This window comes from Oncorhynchus nerka, unplaced genomic scaffold (genome assembly GCF_034236695.1).
Source record: "Oncorhynchus nerka isolate Pitt River unplaced genomic scaffold, Oner_Uvic_2.0 unplaced_scaffold_1678, whole genome shotgun sequence".
Classification (NCBI taxonomy): Eukaryota; Metazoa; Chordata; class Actinopteri; order Salmoniformes; family Salmonidae; genus Oncorhynchus; species Oncorhynchus nerka.
This window is the reverse complement of record NW_027039642.1, coordinates 17,747-30,000: the sequence shown is the minus strand read 5'-3', so window position 1 is coordinate 30,000 and position 12,254 is coordinate 17,747. Positions and strand designations below refer to the sequence as shown.

Here is a 12,254-nt window from a genome sequence, read left to right as displayed (position 1 = left end):
ATAAATGATACGACAAATGGTGGTGGAAATGATTTTATGACTGTTGATACAATAACCATGTCATATGGAAGTAAACGTGGAGTCATGAGATGATGTGTTGTGTGGTCGTCCCACTTTATTAGGCTACAGACTCAGGAAACCATGCAGTTTATTAGGCTACAGATCTGTTGTGTGGTCAGGGAAACCATCCTACAGATCTCTCTGACTCAGGAAACCATGCAGTTTATTAGGCTACTGATCTGTTGTGTGGTGTGGATGCGTCCCACTAGGACTCAGAAAACCATGCAGTTTATTAGACTACAGATCTGTTGTGTGTCCACTCCCCATGCAGTTTATTAGACTCAGATGGAAACCATGCAGTTTATTAGGCTACAGATCTATGTTGTGTGTTGCGTCCCACTACGACTCAGGAAACCATGCAGTTTATTAGACTACAGATCTGTTGTGTGGTCGTCCCACTCGACTCAGGAAACCATGCAGTTTATTAGACTACAGATCTGTTGTGTGGTCGTCCCATGCTTTATTAGACGACTCAGGAAACCATGCAGTTTATTAGACTACAGATCTGTTGTGTGGTCGTCCCAGTTTATTAGGCTACAGATCTGACTCCAGGAAACCATGCAGTTTATTAGACTACAGATCTGTTGTGTGTGTGTCCCACTAGGACTCAAGGAAACCACTTTAGGACTCAGGAAACCATGCAGTTTATTAGACTACAGATCTGTTGTGTGTTCGTCCCACTACGACTCAGGAAACCATGCAGTTTATTAGACTACAGATCTGTTGTGTGTTCGTCCCACTACGACTCAGGAAACCATGCAGTTTATTAGGCTACAGATCTGTTGTGTGTTCGTCCCACTACGACTCAGGAAACCATGCAGTTTATTAGACTACAGATCTGTTGTGTGTTCGTCCACTAGGACTCAGGAAACCATGCAGTTTATTAGACTACAGATCTGTTGTGTCTGTTCGTCCCACTACGACTCAGGAAACCATGCAGTTTATTAGGCTACAGATCTGTTGTGTGGTCACTCCCACCACGACTCAGGAAACCATGCAGTTTATTAGACTACAGATCTGTTGTGATCTGTTGTGTGTTAGTCCCACTACGACTCAGGAAACCATTTGCAGTTTATTAGACTACAGATCTGATTGTTGTGTGGTGGGTCCCTACGACTCCTATACAGTTTATTAAGCTACAGATGTGTTGTGTTTTAGTCTCACTCAGGAAACCATGCAGTTTATTAGGCTACAGATCTGTTGTGTGGTCCTCCCACTGCACGACTCAGGAAACCATGCAGTTTATTAGACTACAGATCTGTTGTGTGGTCGTCCCACTACGACTCAGGAAACCATGCAGTTTATTAGGCTACAGATCTGTTGTGTGGTCGTCCCACTACGACTCAGGAAACCATGCAGTTTATTAGACTACAGATCTGTTGTGTGGTCGTCCCACTAGGACTCAGGAAACCATGCAGTTTATTAGGCTACAGATCTGTTGTGTGTTCGTCCCACTACGACTCAGGAAACCATGCAGTTTATTAGACTACAGATCTGTTGTGTGTTCGTCCCACTACGACTCAGGAAACCATGCAGTTTATTAGGCTACTGATCTGTTGTGTGGTCGTCCACTAGGAAACCATGTTCAGGTTGTGTGTGGGTCCCACTCGACTCCAAACCATGCAGTTTATTAGACTACAGATCTGTTGTGTGGTCGTCCCACTAGGGTTCAGGAAACCATGCAGTTTATTAGACTACAGATCTGTTGTGTGGTCGTCCCACTAGGACTCAGGAAACCATGCAGTTTATTAAGCTACAGATCTGTTGTGTGGTCGTCCCACTAGGACTCAGGAAACCATGCAGTTTATTAGACTACAGATCTGTTGTGTGGTCGTCCCACTAGGACTCAGGAAACCATGCAGTTTATTAGACTACAGATCTGTTGTGTGGTCGTCCCACTAGGACTCAGGAAACCATGCAGTTTATTAGGCTACAGATCTGTTGTGTGTTCGTCCCACTAGGACTCAGGAAACCATGCAGTTTATTAGGCTACAGATCTGTTGTGTGGTCGTCCCACTAGGACTCAGGAAACCATGCAGTTTATTAGGCTACAGATCTGTTGTGTGTTCGTCCCACTACGACTCAGGAAACTATACAGTTTATTAGGCTACAGATCTGTTGTGTGTTCGTCCCACTACGACTCAGGAAACTATACAGTTTATTAGACTACTGATCTGTTGTGTGGTCGTCCCACTAGGACTCAGGAAACCATGCAGTTTATTAGACTACAGATCTGTTGTGTGGTCGTCCCACTACGACTCAGGAAACCATGCAGTTTATTAGACTACAGATCTGTTGTGTGGTCGTCCCACTAGGACTCAGGAAACCATGCAGTTTATTAGACTACAGATCTGTTGTGTGTTCGTCCCACTACGACTCAGGAAACCATGCAGTTTATTAGACTACAGATCTGTTGTGTGGTCGTCCCACTACGACTCAGGAAACCATGCAGTTTATTAGACTACAGATCTGTTGTGTGTTCGTCCCACTAGGACTCAGGAAACCATGCAGTTTATTAGACTACAGATCTGTTGTGTGGTCCTCCCACTACGACTCAGGAAACCATGCAGTTTATTAGACTACAGATCTGTTGTGTGGTCCTCCCACTACGACTCAGGAAACCATGCAGTTTATTAGACTACAGATCTGTTGTGTGGTCGTCCCACTACGACTCAGGAAACCATGCAGTTTATTAGACTACAGATCTGTTGTGTGTTCGTCCCACTACGACTCAGGAAACCATGCAGTTTATTAGACTACAGATCTGTTGTGTGTTCGTCCCACTACGACTCAGGAAACCATGCAGTTTATTAGACTACAGATCTGTTGTGTGTTCGTCCCACTACGACTCAGGAAACCATGCAGTTTATTAGACTACAGATCTGTTGTGTGGTCGTCCCACTACGACTCAGGAAACCATGCAGTTTATTAGGCTACAGATCTGTTGTGTGTTCGTCCCACTACGACTCAGGAAACCATGCAGTTTATTAGACTACAGATCTGTTGTGTGTTCCCACTCTGTTGTGTGTTCGTCCCACGACTCAGGAAACCATGCAGTTTATTAGACTACAGATCTGTTGTGTGTTCGTCCCACTACGACTCAGGAAACCATGCAGTTTATTAGGCTACAGATCTGTTGTGTGGTCCTCCCACTACGACTCAGGAAACCATGCAGTTTATTAGACTACAGATCTGTTGTGTGGTCGTCCCACTACGACTCAGGAAACCATGCAGTTTATTAGACTACAGATCTGTTGTGTGGTCGTCCCACTACGACTCAGGAAACCATGCAGTTTATTAGGCTACAGATCTGTTGTGTGGTCCTCCCACTACGACTCAGGAAACCATGCAGTTTATTAGACTACAGATCTGTTGTGTGGTCGTCCCACTACGACTCAGGAAACCATGCAGTTTATTAGGCTACAGATCTGTTGTGTGGTCGTCCCACTACGACTCAGGAAACCATGCAGTTTATTAGACTACAGATCTGTTGTGTGGTCGTCCCACTAGGACTCAGGAAACCATGCAGTTTATTAGGCTACAGATCTGTTGTGTGTTCGTCCCACTACGACTCAGGAAACCATGCAGTTTATTAGACTACAGATCTGTTGTGTGGTCGTCCCACTAGGACTCAGGAAACCATGCAGTTTATTAGGCTACAGATCTGTTGTGTGTTCGTCCCACTAGGACTCAGGAAACCATGCAGTTTATTAGGCTACAGATCTGTTGTGTGGTCGTCCCACTAGGACTCAGGAAACCATGCAGTTTATTAGACTACAGATCTGTTGTGTGGTCGTCCCACTACGACTCAGGAAACCATGCAGTTTATTAGACTACAGATCTGTTGTGTGGTCGTCCCACTAGGACTCAGGAAACCATGCAGTTTATTAGACTACAGATCTGTTGTGTGGTCGTCCCACTACGACTCAGGAAACCATGCAGTTTATTAACCTACAGATCTGTTGTGTGGTCGTCCCACTACGACTCAGGAAACCATGCAGTTTATTAACCTACAGATCTGTTGTGTGTTCGTCCCACTACGACTCAGGAAACCATGCAGTTTATTAGACTACAGATGAAATAAATTATGATGAACTTCACAGGGGGTGAAAGGGGTGAATATAGGGGTGAAAGGGGTGAATATAGGGGTGAAAGTGCACAGAGTTTGATGCTGATTTACAATAAATATCCAGGGTCTTATTCTGGTGACATGATGATCGATACTTGGCTGCCATTTTGACAAATTAAAATAATCTGGCTCTTTTGTCCGTAGTAATCTCATCATGTAGACTAGTCTACCCACATCGTATCTACGAACTGTTGGCTCGAGCACACCTGCCAATACCGGAGGGGGCACATTCACTATATAATGGAAACCATCAGTAGAGTTGAAAATGATATGGAAACACATTTAAAACCTCTTAAGGATCTGTTTTTCAATTTTCACCTGTAATGACATCTTTTAAAAAAGTATATTTATTTCACCTTTTATTTAACCAGGTAGGCTAGTTGAGAACAAGTTCTCATTTACATCTGCCACCTGGCCATGATAAAGCAAAGCAGTTCGACACAAACAACAACACAGAGTTACACATGGAGTAAAACAAACATACAGTCAATAAAACAGTAGAAACAAAAGAAAACAAAAAATCTAGATACAGTGAGTGCAAATGAGGTAAGTTAAGGAAATAAATAGGCCATGGTGGTGAAGTAATTACAATATACCAATTAAACACTGGAATGGTAGATCGGCAGAAGATGAAGAATGTGCAGGTAGAGATACTGGGGTGCAAAAGAGCAAAATAAATAAATATATGGCTGTAGCTCAGTAGAATTATATGGAAACCCATTTAACTGATATTTTTTTATTCGGTACGGACTTTTATCCGCAACAAGTCAACTTGATGGAAACTCACCTCTGGTGGGAAATATAGATTTTAGAATATTCGTATGAAAATGTGTCGCCAATTGGATGGAAACCTGGTTTATGAGACACGTTGGAATTGAAATGAGATTTGAAACGGATTGACTCCAACCCATGTGTCCTGCTGCCCTCCCAGCTTGATAACACAACTCCTTCTCTTGTGTTCTGCTGCTCCTATTGTGTAACAGGGCTGCCAGGTGAGTATCGAGGACTCTGCCCCGTTAGTTGTTTGTGTCTTCAGATCACATCCATCTGTCAAAGAGAGATAGAAGTGACATTCATCTTCCCATTTCTGTTGTCTTTTATTTTGTCCAGACTTCTCTGTGAGCTAACTGGTGAAAGTGTACCTTTGTTAGGTGCCACACAACACCAGATTTCCATAAGCAAGACATTCACATAGGACACTATGTAAAGCGGGGCCTTTTTGTCCTTTCTTCCCCTGAAGTACACAGCAGGAACCTTTAACTCTCTCTCCCTAACACACACACACACACACACACACACACACACACACACACACACACACACACACACACACACACACACACACACACACACACACACACACACACACACACACACACACACACACACACACACCCATGTTTGGTGTGTATAGGTCCTTGAAGATCGTACGTGAGCACTATTAAATAGTTAAACCATAGCTTCGTCGGAGGTCTCATGGTATAAATCAGCTAAAGAGGGGTCGGAACCTGATGTAAATCAGTGAACCCTCGCAACACGTCAAACCAATCAAATGCCTTGTTCCTCCGAAGTAGTAAAGACTAAACGTGACAACAAAACAACCACAGGTTTTCAAACCATTTTAGAGCGTTTGCAGTGCGCTGGTTTTTAACAATTTTAGAACGTTTGCAGTGCACTATTTCTCAAAACATTTTAGAACGTTTGCATTGTGCTGGTTTTGAAACCATTTTAGAACATTTGCAGGGCGCTGGTTTTCAAACCATTATAGAATGTTTGCAGTGCGCTGGTTTTCAAACCATTTTAGAACGTTTGCAGTGCGCTGGTTTTCAAACCATTATAGAATGTTTGCAGTGCGCTGGTTTTCAAACCATTTTAGAATGTTTGCAGTGCGCTGGTTTTCAAACCATTTTAGAATGTTTGCAGTGCGCTGGTTTTCAAACCATTTTAGAACGTCTGCAGTGCGCTGGTTTTCAAACCATTTTTAGAATGTTTGCAGTGCTCTTCTCTGTTGTTTCGAGATGAGTTAAAGCTGCAGCGAGAAGGGAGAAATGGTCTACAATGCTGGCTTTGTGGGGGATGTTTCTGAAGTAATAATTGGCTGTAAAAGCTAGCATGAGGGACAAGAAGTGGCTAGCCACAATAAGGTTTGTTTTAAGAAAAGTCAACTAAACTTGTAAGCTACCTAGGTATAACTAACTATCTAGCTACTGGTTAATACATTTCTCTCACGATTATAAAGCCAGCTAAATTTGTATAAAAACAGCATATTATTGACCTAAAGGTTAGCTGTGTTAGCCCAGCTGCTAGCTTATTCAGGGTCAGTGATATATAGAGCAACCGTGTACTGTCTATCGATGGGAACAACTGGAATAATTTTTCAAGCAAATTAATTCAATAAATTAAAATGAACCTCATAAAATGTTAGCTGTAATGCTAATCTCCTGTAGTTTAACTGTTAGCTGTAATGCTAATCGCTAGTAATTTAACTGTTAGCTGTAATGCTCATTTCCTGTAGCCTAAATGTTAGCTGCAATGCTCTGTAATGCTAATCTCCTGTAGTTTAACTGTTAGCTGTAATGCTAATCGCCTGTAGTTTAGCTGTTAGCTGTAATGCTAATTTCCTGTAGCCTAAATGTTAGCTGTAATGCTAATCTCCTGTAGTTTAGCTGTTAGCTGTAATGCTAATCTCCTGTAGTTTAGCTGTTAGCTGTAATGCTAATCGCCTGTAGTTTAGCTGTTAGCTGTAATGCTAATCTCCTGTAGTTTAGCTGTTAGCTGTAATGCTAATCGCCTGTAGTTTAGCTGTTAGCTGTAATGCTAATCGCCTGTTGCCTGACTGTCATCTCCTTATTGTCATACTGTACCTACATTACAAGGGTTGGATTTGCACTAAACAATTGTATATGTCAGCACTTAAAAGGCATGTACACAATCTGATATATGATTCACCTCATATACATTATCTAATGTTTTAAATTTACAACATAGAGCTCAACATGTAAACAATGTGTGAGTTTGAGCTATTCTCTGCTTCAGATGACAGATGCCCATAAGGCCAGCAATGCCATCATACTGCGTTGGCGATGCATGTCATATGATAAGCTGCAAAATGGATTCACACGGCTTATATACTGAGAGAGAGTGACAATCAAATGAAAACAGATTAGAGATCTTAAAACTAGACAAAACATGAATTGTTAATTTGAGAATACAACACAGAAACACAGACACATTACAGGCAGAAACCCTTCCCCTATATATTGCATGAGTGTGATATGTGATGAATCAACATTGACACTAGTTCATTTTGAATAATAGTTTTAACAAATTAAACAAGTTTAAACACTTCACATCAAAGAATCGACACTTCATCACTTTCATCAACATTTACAAATAAGATAACTGGATTAGACATTAGTGTAAAGGTAACTGGTATGTAAAGATTAGTTAGTGTAAACAACAACAGATAACTGGTATGTAAAGATTAGACATTAGTGTAAACAACAACAGATAACTGGTATGTAAAGATTAAACATGACATTAACTGTGTAAAGATTAGACATTAGTGTAAACAACAACAGATAACTGGTATGTAAAGATTAGACATGCTAGTGTAAACAACAACAGATAACTGGTATGTAAAGATTAGACATTAGTGTAAACAACAACAGATAACTGGTATGTAAAGATTAGACATTAGTGTAAACAACAACAGATAACTGGTATGTAAAGATTAGACATTAGTGTAAACAACAACAGATAACTGGTATGTAAAGATTAGACATTAGTGTAAACAACAGATAACTGGTATGTAAAGATTAGACATTAGTGTAAACAACAACAGATAACTGGTATGTAAAGATTAGACATTAGTGTAAACAACAGATAACTGGTATGTAAAGATTAAACATGCTAGTGTAAACAACAGATAACTGGTATGTAAAGATTAGACATTAGTGTAAACAACAGATAACTGGTATGTAAAGATTAAACATGCTAGTGTAAACAACAACAGATAACTGGTATGTAAAGATCAGACATGCTAGTGTAAACAACAACACATTAGTGTAAACAACAACAGATAACTGGTATGTAAAGATCAGACATGCTAGTGTAAACAACAACACATTAGTGTAAACAACAGATAACTGGTATGTAAAGATTAAACATGCTAGTGTAAACAACAACAGATAACTGGTATGTAAAGATTAGACATTAGTGTAAACAACAACAGATAACTGGTATGTAAAGATTAGACATTAGTGTAAACAACAACAGATAACTGGTATGTAAAGATTAAACATGCTAGTGTAAACAACAACAGATAACTGGTATGTAAAGATTAGACATTAGTGTAAACAACAACAGATAACTGGTATGTAAAGATCAGACATGCTAGTGTAAACAACAACACATTAGTGTAAACAACAACAGGTAACTGGTATGTAAAGATCAGACATGCTAGTGTAAACAACAACACATTAGTGTAAACAACAACAGGTAACTGGTATGTAAAGATCAGACATGCTAGTGTAAACAACAACACATTAGTGTAAACAACAACAGGTAACTGGTATGTAAAGATTAGACATGTTAGTGTAAACAACAACAGATAACTGGTATGTAAAGATTAGACATTAGTGTAAACAACAACAGGTAACTGGTATGTAAAGATTAGACATTAGTGTAAACAACAACAGATAACTGGTATGTAAAGATTAGACATTAGTGTAAACAACAACAGATAACTGGTATGTAAAGATTAGACATTAGTGTAAACAACAACAGATAACTGGTATGTAGAGATTAGACATTAGTGTAAACAACAGATAACTGGTATGTAAAGATTAGACATTAGTGTAAACAACAACAGATAACTGGTATGTAAAGATTAGACATTAGTGTAAACAACAGATAACTGGTATGTAAAGATTAAACATGCTAGTGTAAACAACAACACATTAGTGTAAACAACAACAGATAACTGGTATGTAAAGATTAGACATTAGTGTAAACAACAGATAACTGGTATGTAAAGATTAAACATGCTAGTGTAAACAACAACACATTAGTGTAAACAACAACAGATAACTGGTATGTAAAGATTAGACATGCTAGTGTAAACAACAACACATTAGTGTAAACAACAACACATTAGTGTAAACAACAACAGATAACTGGTATGTAAAGATTAAACATTAGTGTAAACAACAACACATTAGTGTAAACAACAACAGATAACTGGTATGTAAAGATTAGACATGCTAGTGTAAACATTAATATATAATTGAGCAGTAACAAGTAGTCTGTTATTACTAAAGCCTCATTTCAGATGAACAGCATAAAACTGCATACCAACGGTGGTCAACGTTGTTCCACTGATCCCTGATCTACTGGCTGAGCAGACTTCGATTCCAGCCCAGCAATAAGCACAATTGATTGTCAACTCAACTAGATTTGATAAGTTGAATCAGGTGTGTTATTGCTGGGCTGGAACAAAACCCTCTACGCCCAGCAGACCTCCATCAGAGTTGGATGGCTCCAGTAATAGGTTCATACATTGTGTTCGACTGTATTTTTGTATTTTTTTTAACCTTTATTTAACTAGGCAAGTCAGTTAAGAACAAATTCTTATTTTCAATGACGGCCTAGGAACAGTGGGTTAACTGCCCGTTCAGGGGCAGAACGACAGATTTGTACCTTGTCAGCTCGGGGATTTGAACTTGCAACCTTCCGGTTATTAGTCCAACGCTTTAACCACTAGGCTGCCCTGCCATTTGCTAACATACCTTAGGTAAGCCTAGACATATAACCCAAGGCATATATACCCTTAGTCTCTTGTGCCGTTCATTGGGACTTCTCTCTTCATCTGCAAACAGGCTTTCAAAGCTTTCCATAGCTGAGGACAGAAAACATAGTCAAATTAGACTGTTATATAAAAGGCCACTCTAAAATGTATTCTGTTCGCCAGAAAACTGAATGTTTATTTCTCTACCCTGGTCTCCCAGCCTGTAATCTCACTAACTCGCTAACCAATTGGGTTGGAACGTTACAATGTCAGTGTGTTGCTCTTTCCCGAAGTCTGGATCTAGTTCATTTCACTCATCGTTCAGTGTTTGTTCTGTCTGCACGCTTCACACCAGAAATATACGCTTGATCAATATCGCCTTCATGCTAAAATGTCCCTAACGCAGGCGTCATTGACTACTGTAGGAACCTACTGTGCTTTTATTGATTTCTAATCTGTGTGTGTTCGTGTGTGTGTATGTAAGTAAGCATGTGGGTTGTGTATGTTGATATGCGTATGAGCGAGTGTGTGTGTGTGTCTGTCCGTCTGTGTCTGCGTGTATAGCTGGGCTTTTTTATGTATGAGAATGTGTTAGTGTCCGTGTGTGAAGTACCAGGAATACAATCTAATCTATATCCTCTCTCTCTCTCCCTCTCTCTATCCCCCCTCCTTCCCACCTCATGTCTATTCTCTCTCTGTCCTCTCTCCCCTCTCTCTCTCTCTCTCTCTCTCTCTCTCTCTCTCTCTCTCTCTTCTCTCTCTCTCTCTCTCTCTCTCTCTCTCTCTCTCTCTCTCGTCCTCTCTCTCTCGTCCTCTCTCTCTCTCTCTCTCTCTCTCTCCTCTCCCTCTCTCTCTCTGTCTCTCTCTCTCTCTCTCTCTCTCCTCCTCTCTCCATTTTCTCTCTGTCCTCTCTCTCTCTCTCTCTCTCTCTCTCTCTCTCCTCCTCTCTCTATTCTCACTCTGTCCTCTCTCTCTCTCTCTCTCCTCCTCCTCTCTCTATTCTATCTCTGTCTTTTCTCCTCTCTCTCTTCTCCCTCCCTCCATCTCTCTCCTCCCTCCCTCCAGACGATGAGCAGAAGGATAAGTCTCTGTCTCACCACACCATCCAGCAGCTGATCATAGAGAAGGACCAGGCTCTTTCAGACCTCAACTCTGTAGAGAAGAGTCTGGCTGAACTGTTCAGACGTTACGAGAAGCTGAAGGACGTCCTCGAGGGCTACCGCAAGGTGGGTACACACAGAGAGACACATACCTACACACAGACACATGGACAGACACACACAAACACCAACCAACCTTACTACCGCACACACTGCTAATGGCTGTCTGCTTACTGTATACCTTCTAGTGATATAGTAGATGCTCTTATCTAGAAACACTTCCAATCTGTGCATTCAACAGAATTAGACCAATCACAAAACAGGATCTTTGCAAGTGAAAACGTTCTTTCTCTCTCCTTTACCTGTCTCTCAGAATGAGGAGGTGCTGAAGAAATGCGCTCAGGAGTATCTGTCCAGGGTCCGTAAGGAGGAACAACGTTACCAGGCCCTGAAGATCCACGCCGAGGAGAAACTAGACAAGTGAGTGCACCTCGCACACGCTGGTTGCACTCATCGTGACATTCAAAGCATGTTAGACCTCATACGTGTTCAACCGAGTCAAGTCAAACTTTTATAGTGGATTGTCTCAATACAATAAATTAAATCAAAACAGAAAGATATAGACAACCACAGATATTATAGAATCTCAACCAGCCAACTGTGAACCAGTTACTTGTTGTTGATAGAGGTGATCAGATGATCACCATGACACTAACATCCTGTATGTTCTGACCACCATGACACTAACATCCTGTATGTTCTGATCACCATGACACTAACATCCTGTATGTTCTGACCACCATGACACTAACATCCTGTATGTTCTGATCACCATGACACTAACACCCTGTATGTTCTGACCACCATGACACTAACATCCTGTATGTTCTGACCCATGACACTAACATCCTGTATGTTCACCACCATGACACTAACATCCTGTATGTTCTGACCACCATGACACTAACACCCTGTATGTTCTGACCACCATGACACTAACATCCTGTATGTTCTGATCACCATGACACTAACATCCTGTATGTTCTGACCACCATGACACTAACATCCTGTATGTTCTGACCACCATGACACTAACATCCTGTATGTTCTGACCACCATGACACTAACATCCTGTATGTTCTGACCACCATGACACTAACATCCTGTATGTTCTGAC

At 40.9% G+C, this 12,254-nt stretch overlaps 1 protein-coding gene across 1 annotated transcript in view; it reads left to right on the top strand.

Annotated features, from left to right (window-relative positions):
• LOC135568150 (transforming acidic coiled-coil-containing protein 2-like) overlaps positions 1 to 11,585 on the top strand; it is a 14,841-nt gene extending 3,256 nt beyond the window's left edge. Inside the window, exons 3-4 of the mRNA XM_065015121.1 lie at positions 11,043 to 11,203; positions 11,451 to 11,585. Coding sequence (XP_064871193.1) covers positions 11,043 to 11,203; positions 11,451 to 11,561 — 272 coding nt within the window. The 3' untranslated portion in view covers positions 11,562 to 11,585. The remainder of the gene's footprint in view (positions 1 to 11,042; positions 11,204 to 11,450) is intronic.
• Positions 11,586 to 12,254: the final 669 nt, after the last annotated feature.